Here is a 21,876-nt window from a genome sequence, read left to right as displayed (position 1 = left end):
GCCCCCCGTGGCACAGGGAAGTTGGCACGTAAAATAACCAGGAGATACATGTATGGTACTGAAGCAAATATGGCCAGAACTGTAGGCTTCCTCCAGGCCTTGTCTAGAGGTGCCACAACTCCAACAGCCATGCACCAAACATGTTGAGAATATTACTAGACAACTTTATACAAAGTTAGTGGTAAACTAGTTCCAAAACCTCTGATGCCTTTAGGCCGGTTGTTTACATGGGAGGCTCTGACTCCTTGCTTCTGTTTCAGGGTGAGAGAAAACAGTTTATGTTATTAACTTTTAAATTGCTACAACATTTAAAATAGACTATTCCATTAAAAAAACAATTTCTCCTTCGTCTCCCCATTGATTTTCCTTTCTATAGGGGAGACCCATTGAATTGCAGTATTTATAGGCAATCCTCAGACTTGGTGTAGTCTAGTAGAAAGAGAATCAGATCAAGAGTCAGAAAGTACCACTTATGATGTTGTTTATTTGCCTACTAAGCCATGTGACCTTGGTCACCCTTCCCAGATATCAGAACCAGTTTTCTCATTTGTAGAAAGGAGGTGATAACTCTTGCTTGCCTTTCCTACCTCGTGGGATTATTACAAAGGGCCACATGAAATAAAATGACCCTGAACCACTTTGAATGCTGTGAAACTCTGCTCTCTGTAAGGTAATACATTATTATCTTCAGTCTGTATGAACATCCCTCCCAACATATTTTTAAAGTATTATATTGTCACATGTTTGCTTTAAAGTTATTTCAAACTTCCTCAGGATATTTCTGGATGTTCTGTCACCCCTGCTTCAGATAATTCATCTTGAGACATGTTTGTGTAATTGTTCAAAAATGACTATAAATCGGTAACACACAATTTTGTGATTAAAAATAGGACTTGACAGTATACAAAGTAAACAAAAACTAATAACTATAGGGTATTATATTGTGATGGAAAAAAAAAAGGAACATAGTCCCCTAAAACACTATTACTTAAAGTTTGGTCCACAAAATGGTACTGCTCACAATGAAATAAGTAACAGAAATTGTAAGTAAGCATTTAAAACCTTATGTAACAATTTCACATCAATACAACATTTAATTCAAATGTAATTTTGGTCTATCAAATGTAATAATAAAAAGCAGCTTTATTTTGCATACCTTTCAACTTTATTTTATTTTCTGTTAATGTATTTTCATTGTATTTTACAAATATTGCTCCATCACAGATTGAAAATAAAAACAGTCTTCACCCCAGATGGCTTAATAAACATTGTTCTAAAGGCTCTAATGCTAAAGCTGTTTCCTAAATATTTAAATAGTTTCATCAAGTCTGAGTGTTATCAGATTAAGTTTTTAAGTCTTGTTCTACTAACTACCTTTTTCAGAATCATGTGTATGTAATAGCCATCATGCGTATCCAAAAACAGCTCTAGATACTGTTGGTTTACAAGCTCCTTTGGAGCTTCCAAGGTGTACTCTGAAACTGGTCCCAGTACTCAGAGGATGGGGAGAGATGGAAGGAAAGAGTCAAGTCAGGTAGGTAAGTGGCAGGTTTCATGAGTAAAAGGAACTTGCATACAAGGCTTACCTTGGGCAGTGATGAAATGATTAGATCTCTCTACTCACTTGCCAAATCTGAAAAGTTTATATGAAAGCCTTAACTGGGTTCAATCACGCATACCATCCAGATGGTCTCATCCTCACATCATTATCTCAAGGCTGTGTCCTTGGAGCAGCCTCTGGGAGTGGAGAAAGCAAGGGGAATCCACATTCCAAGGACAGGGGAGGGGGTGAGGAGCCTCCAACTGCCCACGTGCAACTAATGGATCAACCAGTGATCACATTGTTTCTTCACAGTGAGTTTCCCCAACAGATGTAACCTTTGATCTAGATAAGGGCGACCATTATTATCCTCCATTTGTATTCATTTCCTTAGCCACCTTGAAATGCTCTGAAACTCTGAAGTTGTCTTACTGTTAAAGAGCCAATGAGTGCCAATAAATCTTATTTTGGCAATTTACATATACAAAAAAATGCAAGAAAAAGGAAGTCATTTCACGAAAAAATGAATTATTTACATATTCTCGAGTGAAATGACAGGTCCCTGCTTTCATTCATAATGGAGAGGATACTTTGCTGTTTCACAATCTCATGACAGAATTAAATGAATTTAATAATAAGTAATAATAATTTAATTTAATCATTATTAAATTATAATTTAATTTAATAATAAAATCAATTTAATAATAAATCAAGAAATCCTTGCATGAAAAGGTGTAGAAGCAGACCAAAAATGGGGAGTTACTTTTGGTGACCTGGTCAATTCAGTATAATACGTGTGTGAATTGTAGTCATATACTTTTACAAATGAGGTTACATTGCAGAATTGTGAGTGTGTAAAAAATACTGACCAATGCCATGAACTTTTTTTCTTTTTTGATAGTCTTAATTCTATAGCTAAAGTTAATTGATGAATAAGCAAAAATGAATAAACTAGGGAATGCAGAGGTATTAACTCTTGCGTGTACTAATAGTTCCTTTGAACTACAACCTGCTATCTGTTATTCATTGTTTCTTAAGAGAAAAGGCAGTGTCATGAATTGGTAAGGACATCACGCCAGGTAAAGAGGACCAGGGTTCTATTTCTAGCCTGTTGCTAGCTGGGTGGACTTGAGGAAGTTATAATTGCCCCTTTAACTTTTTTTTTTTTGCCATTTATGAAATGATCAGATTGAAGAATATGTCTCCTAAGGTCCATTCTCGAACTAAATAATCATGCAAATTTAAGTTAAAAAGTTAAAAAAAAATTTTTTTTCTTGAAGTTGTTTTAGATTGCAATTCTCACATGAGAATTTTTTTCTGAAAAGTTAAAAGTCAGGTGCTCTTTAGTAGTTCATAGTGCCAAAGAAGCTTTTGAAAGTTGCCATCAATTTACATAAACCTGATACATAGATAACATTAAAAGTAAAAATAGGAGTGTACGTATTACTCTAAAATTCATTTTATGCGGAAGTTAAATTCTATTGTCAAGTCAACAAATATATTCAAGACTAATACTGAATTTCAAAGGACAGAATTACTTAATAAATAACACTGCCCAACATTATATTCTTTCTGTGAATACAAATTAAGGAGTTAGCCTTGCTGTTTGAATTTGGATTCAGAAAATAGCTTACTGACCACCCCCTTATGAACTAAGCTCTGCGTGATTATCACACATGATTTTGAGAAGCTTCATTGCATTCTGCACTTGGAGAATTTGGAAATGAAATTGCATCAGGATAAACTAATACGTTCTTGCCTAGAGAAAATGAAAAGGTCTGTACAGTACCCTGGGATAGTGGATTGGCTGGTTGTGGTTATTTAGCCTCATCGATGACAAAGGGGTGCAGAATACTGGGCAAATTCTAACCTATTCATGGGACTACTGTGTGCCCCCTCTGAGAAATTCAGGGTTAATGTCGGAACTCTCAATCTGTGGGACATGTCTCTCTCATGGAACTTAAGCAAATCTAGGTGTGTGGGGTCCAGAAATTGCATCATAAGAAAATTATTCTTTTTGGAATTCTGTCTCAATTTTGACTCTTCCCAGAACAAAAAGAATCCATCTGCTGTTAGCATGCTTGTCACTCCTGTCTTAATTACAAATCTCATTTGTAACAGAAAAAGTCAATCACGAGAGTCAATGCTTTTGCAAACAAACAGCATCTAGCTATAATTTAATAACACTGATTTGTTTCCTGTTTTACAGTAATTTATTTATGCCAGGTAATACCAGCTTTTTAGTTTGGTAGCAACATAAATTACTTTTTAAATGAACTTATTTAAGGCCAGAGGTATGTTGATTTAAAGAAAGCAAATAAAAAAATATACATGGCTGCCAAAAATTTCTCAGGTAATATGCAGGTGATTGAGGCTTGGGAAACACTGGGCTAGTGAGAAACACACTGAGCTGGAAGATAGGAAACCGGTTGCTAAATCTAATTCCAACCCTGTCACTAATTATCAGATTGTCCTTGGGCAAGATGATGAATCTTCATGGCTCCGTTTCTTCATTATCCAATGAATATAATGATATTTGCCAAGCTACCTTTGGAGTGATAATACAAAGATTAAAATTAAATGGTGGGTAGTGAAATAGTTTAAACATTGTATGTGCATAAGATTCTTTATTAACGTATCTGACACACGACTTTTTATTTTCTTTTTTCTTTCCACCACCCCAGCAAAGCAAACAACCAACCAGAAAACAAACATAATCATGACCATTTAGGAATGAATAACAGATAATATCATCTCTGTTTCTCTCTAGGATCACGCTAGTGTGTGTGTGTGTGTGTGTGTGTGTGTGTGTGTGTGTGTGTGTGTGTGCGCGCGCGCGCGTGTGTGTTAGAGAGAGAGGGAAAGGAAGAGAAAGAGACTGACTACAGCTGCATAGTTTCTGCATTGACACTATTCCTAAATATTGAAGCTGTGTTGTCTTTTTCTGATTGATTCTATGTTTATGTTTACCATTTTCCATGGTGATACAAAAGCTTGGAAACTAAACTATGTTTAAAAAAATTAACCTAATGATAGAACTTATTAATCTGAAAGCTTAATAAAAATATTATGACCTGTATGAATATTTAGTGCAGTTAAAAACAGTAGCTTAGGTGGCTTCAATAAGTTGAATGTCCAACTCGTGATTTCGGCTCAGGTCCTGATCCCAGGGTCGTGGGAAAAATCGCCACATCGGCTCCATGCTGAGCATGGAACGTGCTTAAGATTCTCTCTCTCTGCCCCTGTCCCCTGCTCACACTCTCTCTGTCTCTCAAATAAAACAAAAAACAAGACTAAAAACAATAGTTTTGTTTTATACCAAAACTGGTTTTCTGACTTGAAATAATACTTGGAATCTTGTTCATTGTATTTTTTTCATCATGCTTAAAACCTCACATATTCTACAGAATATGGTATCTCTTCACAAAAGATGTTTTATGATTACATAATGTCATTTCCTATAGATTTTGGATTTTTTTTTCTAATGTAATCTCACTTATCCTTGACGTTAAGGTTGTTGCTTTGGTTAAAATGTAAAGGTGCACTTAAATATATGATATATTTTGATATTAATGGTTATAATATGGCAGGTTTACAGTTGTTTTATCTTGAAACGTATATACAATTATATTCCAACATTAATTCAGTGTGTGAAATAGAGAGCGTCCATACACATGGAGATAGTGCTAGCAATTGTTTTGGTTCTCATTCTATTAAGGAAACTTATTTAGCACTATTGCTGTTGGATTAGAAAATGATAGACATCATTATCTCATTCATATATAAATATTCATGTATGGTGTAGAATAGCATTTTCCAGACTTGAGCAGTCATCAGAATCACTGGAGGGCTTGTCAGAACACAGATTGCTTGTCCCACCCTCAAGGTTTCTAATTCAGTAGTTCTGGGGTAAGCCCTGAGGATTTTCATGTTTAGCAAATTCCACAATGATGCTGAGGCTGATGTGACTCCCCTCCTCCCGCAACCATGGGTCTAGTGGAAGGCAGCTGAACAGTGAGGCCTATGGACTTTGGTGATAGCCCATAGACTTTGGTGATAGCCCCACATTTCAGCCCTGGCTTTGATACTTACCAGCTGTGTAACTTGGACAAGTTAGGGATCAATTTTGTCATCTGCAAAATGGTAGCAATCATATTTATTGTTGATTCAAATAATGCACATTAACTGTGAATAACAATGCTTAGCCCTGTTGTAAGCACTCACTGAGTGCAACATTAGTAACTAGTGGTGATGGTGGTTGACGCAGGGGTAGTAACAGTGGTAGTTAGTGGTAATCAAAGAGAATACACATTTCCTTAGTTCATTTGCAATAAAAGTTTGTTTTTCGTTTCTAAGGAGGCAGAATAGAAAGCTTGGTTTTCATTTATGACATTGTTTCTATAAGAAACACTCCACAGGAAGGGAATTCATGAAAAAGAGGTAGCACCCTTAGAAAACGAACATTCAAGAGTGTGTTGGAGATTGGAATCTATATTGCCATTCATGCAAAAGTTTAGCCATTTGTGGAATAAGTTTTTCAATATTCAGAACTTAACGCGTTTGTTTCTTCCCCTTAGCAACAAGAGCAAGACCCAACAAACCTATACATCTCAAATCTCCCCATTTCTATGGATGAGCAGGAGCTTGAGAATATGCTGAAGCCCTTTGGACATGTCATTTCCACAAGAATACTAAGAGATGCTAATGGAGTCAGCAGAGGCGTTGGCTTTGCCAGGTAAAACCCTTGTTACATGCGTGTGTTACTTGTCTTTCCTCATGATTCCCTTTTAATTCCGTTCCTTTCTAGCATAAGGCCCACAGCAATAGAACGTTTTTACCCCTTCCCCCCCCCTCCAAAAAAAGTAGCTTTTCAAACTGACTCTGTATCTTGGCCTCGCTCCAAAGAATTTCATTGTAATTATAAATATGTTGTGCTTGCTAAAATATGTACATAGAATGGTTATGTGTGTCTTGGGTCATAATGATATGCATACCCAATTCCCAGTTCTCTCTATGCCTGTAGATTAGCAAAATCAGATGCTGCCAATTTCTGCTAGTGGTAATAAATGCCCAGTACCCCAACGCTAAAGAGCCCATGTGGTGAACAAAGCATCCAAATGCTTTTGCATTGATTTCCAAAGAATTAGACGATAGAATTTCTCAGTCAAGAGAAGGAAGAGAAGAAAGAATTTGAGAAACAGGAATTGTTGGAAAGTCCCAAGGAACCCGGAAAAATAAGGGGGGTCAGGAGGGCATTTGCATTTAAGAGGCCCTAGCTGTGTGGTTTTGATGTTTTACACAGCACAGAAAAAAGAATATTGTACTTTTTTCGTTGTCAGAAAAGGAAAAGTCGTTTTCATCTTAACTTTAAGGGAATGTTTACAAAAGAAGATCTCAGCCAGGAATAGAGTTAAAATGGTTGTACCTGCTGTGCTTTCATGAAAAACAAAGCTCAAGAAACCTCAGAGAGAAAGAAACTGCTTAACAACAAAGAATGAGAGTAAGAGCTGTGTCTCCATGGCTTGGTGTGTTTATGGGTCTCCAGCTGACTTCACATGGATGAGTGGATGGATGTTCATGTCATCTGGAAGTCAGCCCATTGTAGACAGGTGTGTCCCTTTATACCGAACCCTGCCATTATGTGGAACGCCATTCCAAACCAACTTTTATTAACCCACTTTGAAAGATAACAAATTGGAAATTAACTATGAACTGATGTCTAACTTGACTTCCTAGAAGTCATGTACCATGCGTTAAGGTTCTGATTCCCCACCATGTTCTAGTAGACTGGTAGACATACAAGATGCATGATGATTTGAAGACAAGTAAGCAGAGGGAAGAAAATCTCCTTGACTTGAATGTATCCTTGAGGCATTCACTTTTTCCAGATCATTCGTAACTGTTCCTTTGCGTCATCTAGGCAGAGCTAATCACATTGCCTGGGGCTCTGAATTTTGCCAGTGTAATGAATCTTGAATAGTGTATAAGCTCCTATGGTGACTTTTTTTTTTTTTTTTTTTTTTTAACAAGGGGCTTTTGGTACAGAGTGTATTATTTGCAAGGGCTGCCATAAAGCATACAAGAGACTGGGTGGGTTAAACAACACAAATTTATTTTCTCACAGTTCTAGAAGCCAGAGAAGTCTAAGATCATTGTGCCAGCAGGTTTGGCTGAGACCTCTCGCTTTGTCATAGATGACCTTGTTTTCCCTTTGTCTTCACACGGTCTTCCCTCTGTATCTACGTATTAATCTCCTTTTTTTAAAAGGACATCAATCAGATTGGATGAGGAGCCACCCTTATGAGGCCCTATCTCCATATCCAGTAACATTATGAGCTATTGGGCGCTAGGACTTCAACATAGGAATTGGTTCAGGGGGAGGCACAGTTCAGTTTATAATCCAGAGATTGGGCTGATCATTTCTCTCACTTTTGTCTTTCCTATATGCTTTCAGTTTGCTTACAGTGAAGATTATTCTTCTTAGTGCAGAAGCCAGTAATGTACATTGTAAGAGGCAAAACTATAATCATAGTATATGTCGTCATAAAAGAGTAAAAACCTGTAAAGTTTTGTTTTCTTTAGGAACTGAGGAAAAGTGGGAATTTTAAATTGTTCTGTTATGCCTGCTTTGAAGGCAGCCTTCCTCTTTTGGTGCATTTTGCATAGAGAGGTTCTAAATGATTCTTTAAAATACAGATATGAACATGTCAGGGGCCTCCATATGGCCTCCATATATCCCTCCATATGGCCTGAGCGATTGGATTTCCCAGCCTTGCCGACATCATTCCTGACATCATTATCCGTGACATCACTCGACTTCCTGGCCTTCTCTCTTCCTGCCCTGTATGCTGGGCACAAGAAACCCTTCTTGACTGTTACACTTGTCGTGACTCTTACCCTGGCTTCTGCATATTTATTCTCCAGATACTGGCTTAAATGTCTTTTCTTCAAAGAACCTTTACTGACCTCTAGCTCCAGCCTCCAAAGTTAGATGGTCATGTCACAGCTCCTGTCAGAGTTGTGTTCCCAAATAAAATATATCAAAACCATAATAAATTCACTATTTAATTTGTATCTTCACCCACTGGATTCAACATTTGCGTAAATCATATTTCCTTTTCACTGTTGGAAGGATGGATGGATGGAGGGTGGTTAGCGTAATTACCTTTCTATGGAGTTCCCCAATGACTAAACCCCAAGCAGTAGCATTTTAAAACTTTAAGCTTTGAATATGAATTATCAGTCACATTCCAATACTGAGACTCAGGTCTCCACACTCTAAATCATGGTATTTCCAGTTTCAGAAAGTTAGCACATGAACTGAAAAGGAAAACATAGGTTCAAATCAAGGCAGTGATTTCTTATTCCTAAGAAATCAAAAGAAACCATGGCCCTTCCTCTTTTGTAAGAAGCCAGAAAACTGATGAAGGATCAGTATTTCATTCTCCGTGTGTCTTAGACTTGAAATCCCAAGGCGCAGGATCCCACATAATTTACCTAATTTGAATACGTGAGAAAATAATCTTAGCTATATCATAGGTAAGTGAGTCTGACCAAATTCCTCTTTCCTCACACTTGGACATTTGCTCTGCATTTTCTCAAATCACTGTGGCTACTGCCTTAATAAGCATGATCATTCACAAATTAACTCTTGCACAAGTATTCCTTCTTTTATTCATTTATTGTTTTTTTTATTGTATATGTGTGTGTGTGTGTGTATTTATTTTATTTTATTTTTTAGAGAGAGCATGAGTTGGGGAGAGGGACAGAGGGAGAGAGAGAGAGAGAGAGAGAGAATCTTAAGCAAACTCCATCCTCAGCACGGAGTCTGATACAGGGCTCTATCTCACAACCCTGGGATCATGACCTGAGTCGAAATCAAGAGACGCCCCTCCTCCTTTTTAAATATCCCTTTTTTTTCTGGCCACCATTTCTCATTTGGAGCTCTGTCTCTGAACCACAAAACAGAGATGACTCGAGTGACTGTTTTCTCATTTCTTCCCAGGATAGTGCACAGTTAGTGAGAGAACTTAATGGATTATATTGCAATGGATGCCTTGGGACAGTGGTTCTCTAAGTTTAGTTTCCAGGACGGAAACCTCAGCATTGCTTGGGAAATTATTGGAAATGCAATTTGGGGGCCCTATCCCAGACCTACTGAATCAGCAATGAGCAGGGCTGGTTGGGGTTTGACAATCGATGTTTTAGGTGACTCTCGTGCTCTCTAAACTTGGAAGAGCATAGCCTTAGGGCATTAGGACTGGTTCTCAAATCTTCTGGAAGGCCTGCGAAATCTCAAACTGCTGGACTTCATTCTTAGAAATTTTTCTGATGGAGTTGATTCCTGTTGATACGTCTATCACACTGCAGCACTTTCTCACATGTACTAGTCATGAACCCACCTCCCTCCCTGTTCTTCAACGGTAGGGACCATGTTGTGTTCTTCTTCATGCCTGTCCCAGCACCTAGAATGTTGTCTGACACATAATTGATCTTCAGTGAATTTTTGATGATAAACAAATGAGATTACTTCAAGTGTTTTGTTTTTGTTTTTTGTTTGTTTTTGACTATAAGGGTTTGCAGGGAGGTAGCATTTGATGATAATAAGCCACTTCTGAGATGGGTGTCTTGGAATTTTAGAGCAAACTACAGTCAAATCAGCTCAACTGTTATTGATTTACAAATTGTTTCTTCTAAAAGTTCACAGCGCCACAGGCACTATTAAAAGAAAATGCTTATTTGATTGGAAGAACAGTAGTCATGTAATTGTGCCTGGTAAAGTGGATATATCTCTTGAATTTATGACTCTCTCAATTTATATAACCTGAATAAATTTTTTCAGAAGGCTTCATTTTGAATATTACCAGTGGTCACTTCTGACCACCAGATGTGGTCCTTGTTTCATGTGCAAGAGATCCTAAAATTCTTTAACTAGAAAGCTCCCCCCCACCATTATTATTTTACTTGCAAGCTATACATTAATCTGCTTTGATAACCATCTCTTCAAAGTAAAGGTAGTATCTTCATTTTATATTTAAAACACTGAAGTTCAAAGCATAGTTTTGAATGCCAGTAGGGTGCACCGACAGCACAATTATAGCCTTTTCAAAGTTCCAGAAGCATGAGATATATGTCTGAAATTACAGACATTTTATTTTATTTTTTATGTTTCTTTATGTTTGTGGGTTTTTTTTTCTTTTTTTTTTCTACTCTCTTGTAACTTAAAACAATTTTGCAAGATCCACCGCCCTCTAGGCAACATTTTATAGCCAAGTCATAAACCTCTAAAAACAGCAGTTTATGGTGGGAATGCTGACAGTCAGACAAGTCAGACCCACTGCTGCAGAGCTCACGGGTGCCAACAGACTACCTTGCCTTCCAGGGTGAGGATCAGCACATAAATCAGCCTGAGGCTAGAGGGACATGACTGTGTGTTCACGTTATGCGTTTCCCATTCCCAGAAACATGAGACCATTTGTCTAACAAAAATCACATTGAGAGAGTGTTATGTGAGGCCGGTGAAGAATGACCCAAAGTGCAGAAGGGATGGGGGGTAAACATTCACAATTAATCCGGCTTCAACATCTGGGAACATAGAACCTCTTTAAGAAATGCATTTACTGTCCCCTGGTGAGCTAAAGAGCGTGAGACTGCTGAGCACAGAGACCTTTGTATTTTGCAGTATTTTTCACCCCTCCTCAGTACTCTTAATTTGATTCTCATGGAGTTTTGTTTGAATGACTTTTAACATATGGGCAGCCAGCCCTGTGTTCTGCCTCCTCCATACTGAATGAACAAGTTTTCCAATTAAATAATTTCAGTTCTTTCTTTTCATGAAGTAAAAAATAAATAAATAATTGTGGTTATAGGCAGACAGATGCCAGCCTGATTATTAAAAACCAGAATTATTAAGAATCAGGCTCCAAATATTCTTTCTGTGTTTTTTCTTAGTGTTGAATATTGTAACAATTTTATTGATTTACCTTTTTTTACTCCCTGATACTTCTGGCTCCCTATCTGCTCCCACCTCCTGAAATATGAGGAACTTTGATTCAGAGTAAGCATAATGAAAAGATGGGAATGTGAAAGATCACAAAGCAAATACCAATGCTTCTTTTGTAGGCAAATATATGATCCTGTAAAATGACCATCAAGCTTATCTCATTGTGTTTTCATTGTTAACTATGTGTTTTGATCATATCTACCTTGAGTCCATCTTTGTGTTAAAACTTCCCCCCTTGCTGTTTTGGCAATAGTTCTGCCCTTACTACCTCAAACCTGTATGGAACAAGGACATCAAATGTGAGCTGAGAAAATCCCTAAAGTGTGAATCTAGTGATTAGTGATCTCCAAACCACAGGTGTGTTTGCACAAAAAGAGGTTACGGTGTTTGCCGAGATTGAAGAGAATAAAAGCTGTTACTTCTTGCAGCAACTTTATTTTTTATTTGTTACTTTTTATACCTTTATTTTATTTATTTTGAGAGAGAGAGAGACAGAGAGAGAGCATGGGAGGGCCAGAGAGAGGGAGAGAGAGAGAGAGAGAGAGAGAGAGAGAGAGAGAGAGAGAGAGAGAGAATCCCAAGCAGACTCCGCAATGGCAGCACGGAGCCCAATCTCAGGAACCCTGAGATCATGACCTGAGCAGAAATCAAGAATCAGATGTTTAACCTACAGAGCCACCCAAGTGCCCCAACTCCTTTCGGTAATTTTAATTCTTCACCTAATTGCCAGCAAATGTGATCCACTGGAGAGTAAACTCCTGGTCCATCCGTCAGCTTCTTGATCTTTGTTCTCATCTTATGTTTTTCTTCATTTATATCCGTTGTACCCATTGTACCCATTGTCTGTACTGTGCTGTTTGTACCCATTGTCTCTTTGTCTTCATTCACCATCAGTAAATCATGATCATGACTAGAGATAGTCATGCAGAACATTCTGCTGCTTTCTTTTCCATGTTTTCAAAGCCCTGGATTTCAAGACCCATACCAACCAACCAACCAACCAACCAGTCAACCAACCAAATGAACAAGCAAATAAATAAAATTGCATCAAATCATCTATAATTTTGAAATCTCCTGGACTCAAATCATGGCTTTATAAAAATTTAGAGGAGGGAAAACATATACTCTATTATTTTATCATTATGAAACGAAATGACTGGATCCCAAAGATCATCCTCTGTGGGATGAGAGGAGAGTTATGAATATTGTTTACTCATGTAAAACTAAAATTGGAGAACTTTGTTACATTGAAGTTGGAAGCAGTAACCATTGCTGCTCCCCTGCAGCATATAAGCTGAGATACAGATGATAAGGAACCAGCATAAGAGGCTCTTGGTAAAGTTGGATAGGGAATCCTGTCAAAGGGAAAAGGCAATCAGAGATCTGAGGTAGGGCCAAGTTTGGCATGTTTAAGAAACAGAAAAAAGGCAAAGCTACTATTTCATAGAGGACAGAAAAGAAATATAACAGATAATAATATCTAGGAATCAAATGTGCCTGCAGCTCAAAGAGATTGATTAAAAGTGATAATGAATTCCAGTGGCATTTAGTGGTAGGATTTTTCTAGATCTGAACATACTATACTTATCAATTCCTCCTTTATCTCAGTTTTAAGCCTTTTAATTTAATTTTCTTCCATTTCTTTATCTAAACTTCTTTTGAAAACATTAACCTATGGGTAAAAGACAGATTTAGGTTATGGTGTCCACCGGATGTTGGCAGATAATGTAAGAAACAAGCAGTTCCCAGACTGAGTGTAAAAGAAACCTTTTTTTTTCTCTCTCCCCCTTTCATTTTTCTTGAAACACAGAGCCTCCAGGATGATTTTGTTCCTCGAGCGTTGATAGTTTTATGGCATAGCCATCAGCATGCTGGCTGCACACAGAATTTCACCCCAAATGATTCATCTAAAGAGACTAGAATGAAGCAGTATTTACAAAAGTGTGGGGAGAAGGCAGGGATCTGACAAAGGATGTTGAGAAACCCAGAGATGACCAGAAGGAAGCTCTTACTGCCCTGAGACAGCTGAAGGCAGGTACAGGAGTGCTCCCAGGGCCAGCAAGACCCAGAGCCCTGGAGAAGCGGCTGCCTGGAGCAGCTGGAAACTGGGAGAGATGCAGTCCCGGCCAGAGAGACAGTGCCAAAGCAAAGAGAGAATAGGGAGGAGCTGGCCAGACTTCTCTCTACTCCTACCAGGCCCCCAGTGGCTGAACCCCATGAAAAGCTATCACATAAAAGAGCTAAGACAATACTGTTCATAGATGGATCACTTCTTCGAGGCATAGAGCAGAGAAGACATAAAGAGGGGCAAACAGAAAACTCATGGATAAATTAACTATTTTTCTTTCCCCTGGACTTCACTAATGAAAAAAAAAAAAAATAAGCAAAGAAAAAGTAGTCAACGATAACTAAGCATCTGCTACTTTACCTCAACATTGGCAGTTGATAGAGTTTGGTAGGATTGATGGCAAATTGGCTCTGTTTAAAGAAAGTAGCTGTTCAGGGTGACTGGGTGGCTGAGTCAGTTAAGAGTCCAACTTCAGCTCAGGTCATGACCTTGTGGTTTATGAGTTCGAGCCCCATGTGAGGCTCTGTGCTGACAGCTCAGAGCCTGGAGCCTACTTGAGATTCTATGTCTCCCCCTCTCTCTGCCCTTCCCTTGCTCACACTCTTTCTTTCTGTCTCAAAAATAATAAACACTAAAGTTAAAAAAAAAGGAAAGCAGCTATTCACCTTTAGTTCATTGTTGCCATGATGTCTTTTTTTTCAAACCAAACATGTGGCTTTTTCTAATAACACATACATGTTGTTTTTCCATACCAATTCTCCAATTATCTGACACCAACTGTGTGTCCAACAATTGAATTGAATTCAATTCTAACACTAACTCTGTAGAGTTATCATCAGAACTCATGGGTTAAAGGTTCAGTCCCACAAGACTGTCCCCACTTCAGACCCCAGCCCCAAATAGCAAGAGCTACTCACATTTCTACCAAGCCAACTATATAATCATGGGTTCCCTTGACCCCCTCAGATTTGATGATTCACTAGAACAACCACAGAACTCATGAAAACACTTTACTTATGTTTGAACTCTGTTGTTTAGTAGTTATTATGGAGGTTTTATTGCATGGGCATGGTTGATTCATTTACTGGCCATTAATGATTGAGCTTAATCTCTAACCCCTCTCCCAACCCCTGAGGTGGTGAGTGGGGCTGAAGTCTCCAAACCTCCAATCATTTGGTCTTTGCGGTGATCAGCCCCATTCTGGATCTATCTAGGGGTCCCATCTTGAGTCATCTCATTAACATAAACCCAGGTATAGCCAAAAGGGCCTCATTATAAGTAACAAAGGACATTGCTGTCACCACCGGTTTAGGAGTTCTATGTTAGAAACCAGGGGCAAAGTCTAAATTTATTTTTATTGTACCTTAGTTGCCAATGCAGAAAACATGGAATAGATCATCTTACCTTTCAAGAGGAATCAGGAATCCAGATTTCCATGTGAAGTCTCCCAGTCGTTAAATGTTGACAACCACTTCAGAATCTTTAGAACTTTTCTGAAGCCCAGACAAAACATCCAGTTTGGGACATTGACAAACAGCTCCAGAACAGTCATTTTCAGCCCTGGCTACACACTGGAATCACCTGGGTAACTTTGAAAAATATGTCCCTGGACTTCATGCCAAAGCAATTAAGTTAGAATCTCCTGGGCTTGGGCCCAGAATTGATATTTTTAAAAATAGTTTTGTAATAATTATAATGTACAGTCATTTTTGTTTATTTTTGTTAAAGTTTATTTATTTATTTTGAGGGAGGGTGCTGAGAGAGAGAGAGAGGGAGAGAGAGAAACCCAAGCAGGCTCTGTGCTGCCAGTCCCAATTGTGGTGCTCAAACCCATGAATCATGAGATCGTGACCTGAACCAAAATCAAGAGTCAGTCACCTAACCAACGGAGTCACCCAGACACCCCTACAGTCACTTTTATTTATTTATTTATTAAGTTTGAGAGAGACAGAGATAGCACTAATGGGGAGGTGGGGGGGGGGCACATAGAGGGAGAGAGAGTCCCAAGCAGGCTCTGTGCTACCAACACAGAGCCCAAGGTGGGGCTTGAACCCACGAAACTGCAAAATCATGACCTGGGCCGAAAGCAAGAGTCGGATGCCTAACTGAGCCACCCAGGTGCCCCCATACAGTCATTTTTAAGTAAATATTTTATTTTGGAGTAAGTTTAATTTAACAGAAAAGTTACAGAAGTAATAAAGAGTTCCCATATACACCACACCCATTTCCCCCCATTGTTGACACCTTACATTAATTACCATGGTACATATGTCAAAATTAAGAAGCTGACATTGGTACATTACTATTAAGTAAACTCCAGACTTATTTGGATTTCACTAATATTTCCACTGACATCCTTTTTCTGTCCTAGAATCCAATCCAGGGTACCATTTTTGTATGTAGTTGTCATGCCTGATCACTCAGCTGAGGTTTGTGACAATTTCAGACTTTCCTTGTTTTTCCTAAGTAGTACTAGCCAGGTATTCTGGGGAATGTCTCCAGATCTGGGTTTATCTGATGTTTTTCTCATGATAGTATCCATACTATGTATAGATTTTTGGAAAGATTCCCAAAGATGTGAAGTGCCCTTCTTGTGACATCAGATCACAGGCCAGTTAGTAGAGGTTGAATGGAATGGAGGTAGCAAGATCTTTCCAGCATCAGGACGCATTAAAGTAGACAAGTACGGGAAATCAGGAAGGATGATGGGAGGCCAGCAATGGAGCTCCACGTCTCCCAGGTAAGCCATCTGAACTGAGAGTCAAGAGACAAAGATTCTGTTTCAGGCTCATCCACTGACTACTCTTTAGAAAAGGCAACTAGTAGTAGTTTCTTCATCTGTACAATTTAGAAGTTGATATCCATGGCTCTTTCTAGTCCTGAAATTGTGTGATTCTAAAACTCTAGAGTGGGTTTTAATTAGTCAAATATTATCCATAGTTTCATATCCTAAGAGGAATGTGTTTTAATGCTGAGTAAACAGCACCCAAATGCCTGGGTGTCAGCAAAGGACAATGGGAGGAGGCCACTCTGCTTCGTTTTTAAGCATTTATGACACTTGCATCCTAAGAATGTCAAGCACCTGGCAGGTAGAGCACAGATTGCACAAACTAGAGCACACATTGCAAAAACGAAGAAGAAAATTCAGCTCATTCACTCAATCTTTGTTCCTGGGACTCAACTGTTGTTCTTTCCATTACAATAGACGAAGCAGTAAATGATGTAATTTACTTTTGAAATCTCAGAAAGAGTGCACATTTTAGTACTTTTAAAAAATCTGTTGATATTGACCCTTTGCGCAACTCCAACCAGATTTAGATGGATGACTGGCTTGCAATGTTGGATATTCTAAGTTGCCAATAATTTGTACAGAGCCTGTGATTGCAAAACCACAAAAATTTCACAATAGCGGAAACCTCTAATTAACCAAAATAAATGACGGGGTGGATTTGTTTTAAATATATGGTTAATAATGCTTATTGCTTCAAGATCATAAACTGAGAGATGCTCTGTTGAGGTGAGATAGATAGGCTACAGATGATTTTGCAAAGTTCTCTTCCACCTTGGTGTGTTAAGTCTGACCCAGAACGTTCTACTAATACTGGATCAAGCTCTCCTCTGATGTAATTTGCCTGTGGGAATTGTATTGGCTGTGAAACTGGTTCCCCTTAGCAGCTGTTGTAAAAAAAAAAAAAAAAAAAAAGAATTTTTTTTTTTTTTTTAATCACAATTCTGTGATTTGTTTTGAATGACACTGAAGCCAGGTTCCTAGGCACTGAGACAAGAAAGAATGTCAAACGGGACCTTTAATGTGTATTTATATTTAAACATCAGACCTAACAGAAAACCCTGAAGCTTTATACAATGATTGGAGCCTTGTAAGAACCTAATTAATGTATCTTCGGGTGAATGGTTGGCCTGGCACGCGAGCTGTCCCGAGGTACTCAAGGGGGTTCAGGTACCGCCTGGGAAGAATAGATGTGGTTGTAGTGATTCAGTGGCCCGTCTGAAAGCGACGTGTAAAGGCAGCTTTGTCTGGCATGCCGCCTTTTCAAACTCACTTCATAATGCTAGTGTCAGTTTCAACTGAAGCGTGGGCCAGATTGCAGATAGCTTGAGCTGGCATTTCAAAGTGGCTAATTGTGAACTTGCGAAGAGAATGGACACATTCTTCCAAAGGTGGCTATTCAAATGCAGTATCTTCCCCCCTAGAGCTCCAGCCTCACTTTTGTTCTGTTCCCACATAAAATGCAAGAGGAACACTGAGCCTTTCCCTTGATAGCTCCTCTATCTGCACCTTTGCTGGGACTGCTTTGCCTTGTTAAAATGTGCCCCGTGTATTAAAATGAAACTGTCACTGCTGGGTGGTGCAGCATAACATGGTTTGACACTAAGCGCCGGCAGCTACAGAAAACAGACTTTTATTGCATTTATTCTTTCAGAGACGAGAGTCTCTAAAGGCTCACTGCAGACATTCACTTAGTTAAATCTGAATGAAGCCAAAGTGAACAATCTACGCCGCTGTCTTTGTGTTACCAGAAACAGCCCCCATCCGGCTTGATATGGCTGTAAAATAGTCTTAAGAAAAGATGATCATACTTAGAATCTAAAAGGGAAGACTTGAGGCTTTCAATCCAGAGCAAAAATATTTTAGGGGGGTAGAGTGGGTGAGCCACCTGATTTTCTACTTTGGCTTCCTCTGTATTTCCTAAAACACATTAAATAGAATTAACAAGCCTGTGCGCGCGCACACACACACACACACACACACACACACACACACACCCCAATCTAGTTTAGTCTTCATTTAGAATTCCATGTCATTTTAAGACAAAGAGAAAGGATTTGATTTGTAGGACTCATGCAACCAAGCTTTAGATTCTTAACTGCCTTTTATCTAGATGAGTATCCAGAGAGAGACTGAGCAGGGAGGGGGCTCTAGGGTATAAGCTTTTCATTCTGTAGCTCTCCTGGAATAAAAATTCCATAAAGTAACATCTGTAGTAATTAAGGGCTTACATTTCCTCTCCCATTCATGTCTCTGGTAGGAGGGAAGGTTATTGTTCCTAAGAGACAATAGAGAGTAGATCCTGTGGGAAGATAGAAAGAGCAAAATTAGAATTCTTTTGTTCCTAGAAATGGAAGTTTCCTACTTCCAAAATAATAATAATAATAATGATAACAATAACAAGTTGGAAGATTTACTGTAAAAGATTCCACCAAAAGAAAACCTTGAAGGAGTTAGGAAAATTGTACTTAGCTATTCCTAAATATTTGGAATGGAGAAAGATTCATCTTGTTTTCCTAACCCCAAATATCATCTGATTTGGGGGAAGTTGTGATTAAGCAGTAAATAAAATGCTCTCTTTGTTTTTATTTTATTTATGAAAATTGTAGATTATTAAGCTTGAAGAGTCATAAAATTGATTCATTCTTCAGATGTTCTATAAAATCACGCCTATGTGGAACCATTGGACCATTTGATAAATGAATAATAACCTATTTGTTTCCTGCACTTTCTAATGAGTCAGATTGGTTTCCTGTACTTTCTTGTCATACCATGACCAGCTACATAATTTGTAGGACCCAGGGAAAGATAAAAATGCAAGACCCCTAATTAGAAAGTCACTAAGAATTCCAAGATGGTGCCAGCAGAGTTTTAAACCAAGTACAGTCTTCTTCTAAATTTTTGGCTCTGTCGTTCTGTACTCATCTCATACCTGGGAAGTCATTGTTGCTTGGTAGGTGGAGATTTGCCATGTGTATCAATACAGAAAAATGTGCCTCCATCCCATGCCTCATAGGAATGTATGTCAGAAAAGATCTTTTTTTAATTTTGAATCAGAAAATAATTATAGCCCCCCCATTGGAACATGCTCCTGATACTATCTAGAATTCTTTAACCTGAAAATTCAGATGTTCTGTCTGCATCTCTGAGCTTATCTCTGAGAGTTTGGTGTCCTCACGCCCCTGGAACCTTCCACTCAGGCACGGTGTTCTGTTTACCTCACCTTCTCTAAAAGGACGCAGGGTCAGGTGAGCCCCCTGCCCTCATTCTCGAAGGGCCCTTTTGGCGTTCTGTGCCCACTTCTCAGTGTTTCCCTGGTTTCTGGAATTCCTCTCACACTTGAATTCCTGTAACTATAATAATTGTATAACTTATTTGGCATTTGCTTGCATATTTTTTTCCTTATCTTGTTTCCTCTGCATGCAACATGCTCCTGAAAACACACTGAAAATTTAGGTATAGGAAAGTTTTATAACTTGAGCTAAAGGGCTCCATTTGAAGAAAGCTCATATGAATAATAGCATAAAATCCAAAATTATACTGTGCCTTTTAGACAAATTTCACACATTTCATACACATCTTTCATATGTGTGTGATCTGCTTTTCAAATTTGTATTTGCCTCTAGTGTACTGTTTGGGGGATTTAATTTGCTTTAATCAGAACCAGCCCTTTAATTTTTATCTTCCCCATCCACTGTCATAAAATAATAAAGCCCAACTATAGTTAATTATTTAGAAAATGTTGCCAATCCGAGTCTACTTAGGATAGGGCAACCCTGCCAATATTGACATTAGGGTGGTAGAGTTCAAAATGCTCAGTCATTAGCTTGCAAGTGAGATGGCAACATTTGGCCCCAGAAACCTAGTTTAGGGATCGCGATATCTAGCATGAGAAAATAGAGGACTTTCCAAAATTCAAAATGAAGGAAGTTCAGGACCTGAAGTTTACGTGTTTATGTTCTCCTCTCACATTCCAGGCACCTAATGATTGCCTTTTGTACCTTCACCCAGTGCATCTTCAATAAAAGCGTCAAAGATGCTGATAATACCACCGTATTAATCATCGCTCTACACTGCAGGCGGTGGAAATACAGCACATGTCGTCAACTCGTTTTGTGGAGTCCTCAGCACAGTTGCTTAGTAGCTGCAGTTCAGCTTCGGTGTTAGACAAGCCTTAGTTAAAATCTCAACTCTGCCCCTTATTGGCAAGGTAGTTCATCTATGTAAGCCTCAGAGCCTTCTCTGTGAAGAACCAAAAGACCTACCTTTCAGGTTTGCTAACTCAGACATTCCACAGATATTTACAGCACTTTCAATTGTCAGACAGTGTTCTGTGGGTTACATAAGATACTGCCTCAGTATCACCTCTGGGAGAGAACTCCGCACAGAGCCATCCACCGAGGCAACTTTCAGTGCAGTAAATCATAGTCTCAGCAGTGGCGAGTTTGTGATACTCTGTCACCTAATCATGGTGGTCACGGTGACCCTTCCGGTAGAATTCTCAAATCAAGCTTTTCCACAGCTTGCCTATTTTCCTTTTCATTTTTATGTACTCTTCCGGAACATGCACAACTGTATGAAAGTATATGATCTCCTGTTTACCTCTTTTTCCAGAATGGAGTCTACTGAAAAATGTGAAGTGGTAATTCAACATTTTAATGGAAAATATCTGAAAACACCACCAGGCATCCCAGGTAAGAAATACCATTAAGTAATCATGCAATTGTGTCTAGGCTTATTGTTATTGTTAGAAGGAGTACATGGGAAAGCCCTTGGTTGGTCACTGGAAAGGAAAGGTTGCTTTGGTAACTGTGTGTTTTTTAATAGTATGTAGCAACTCCTCTTCTCAAAACTACCAAAGCCTTCTTGGTGTTTCTTCTCTGGCCTTTCTTTGGAATCTCTGCTGATGATTGCCTACAGTGAATTAGAAGAAAAACACAGCAAATCAGAGTGTAAAATGCACTTCAAGTGAAGGCAGTTTGGGACTCCTGTCATTCATGTGGGTATCTTGATTTCTATTGATCATCAATATGATCAATAGTATCAATATGTATCAATATGATTTCTATTGATCAATAGTATCAATATGATTTCTATTGATCATCAATATGATCAATAGTATCAATAGTATCTCAATAGTATCTCAACAATGTCAATAGTATCTCAATAGTATCTCAATAGTCAATAGTATCTCAACAGTGATAGTCACCGTGGAGTACACAGACTGATGCCAGTATCCAGACATTTCCTACCGGTTCATCACAAGAAGGGTAGAGAAAGGGAGAGTAAGCATTTAGAAACTTTTGTAACAATTTGACATTGCCATGAAATCTGAATGCATAATCTCATATTTAAAAACATATCAAGTTACTGACATTTTGAATTTTTTTTTAAATTGTCCCTTCATCAGAGATAGTTTGAGAAGCACCAATCTTGACTCTGCCAGGGCATTTCACATTGGCCATGGCAAAATTCTT

At 38.6% G+C, this 21,876-nt stretch overlaps 1 protein-coding gene across 6 annotated transcripts in view; it reads left to right on the top strand.

Annotated features, from left to right (window-relative positions):
* The window catches only part of RBMS3 (RNA binding motif single stranded interacting protein 3), a 1,106,864-nt gene that overhangs the window by 830,977 nt on the left and 254,011 nt on the right, over positions 1-21,876 (top strand). For all 6 annotated transcript variants that reach the window (XM_086720584.1, XM_086720587.1, XM_086720585.1 and 3 more), the window contains 2 exons: positions 6,118-6,275; positions 21,014-21,093. In XM_086720584.1, coding sequence (XP_086576710.1) covers positions 6,118-6,275; positions 21,014-21,093 — 238 coding nt within the window. The remainder of the gene's footprint in view (positions 1-6,117; positions 6,276-21,013; positions 21,094-21,876) is intronic.

Source organism: Puma concolor, chromosome C2 (assembly GCF_028749965.1).
Source record: "Puma concolor isolate L17-30 chromosome C2, mPumCon1.1.hap2, whole genome shotgun sequence".
Classification (NCBI taxonomy): Eukaryota; Metazoa; Chordata; class Mammalia; order Carnivora; family Felidae; genus Puma; species Puma concolor.
Note: the sequence above shows the minus strand (reverse complement) of the source record. Positions and strands in the feature narration are given on the sequence as shown.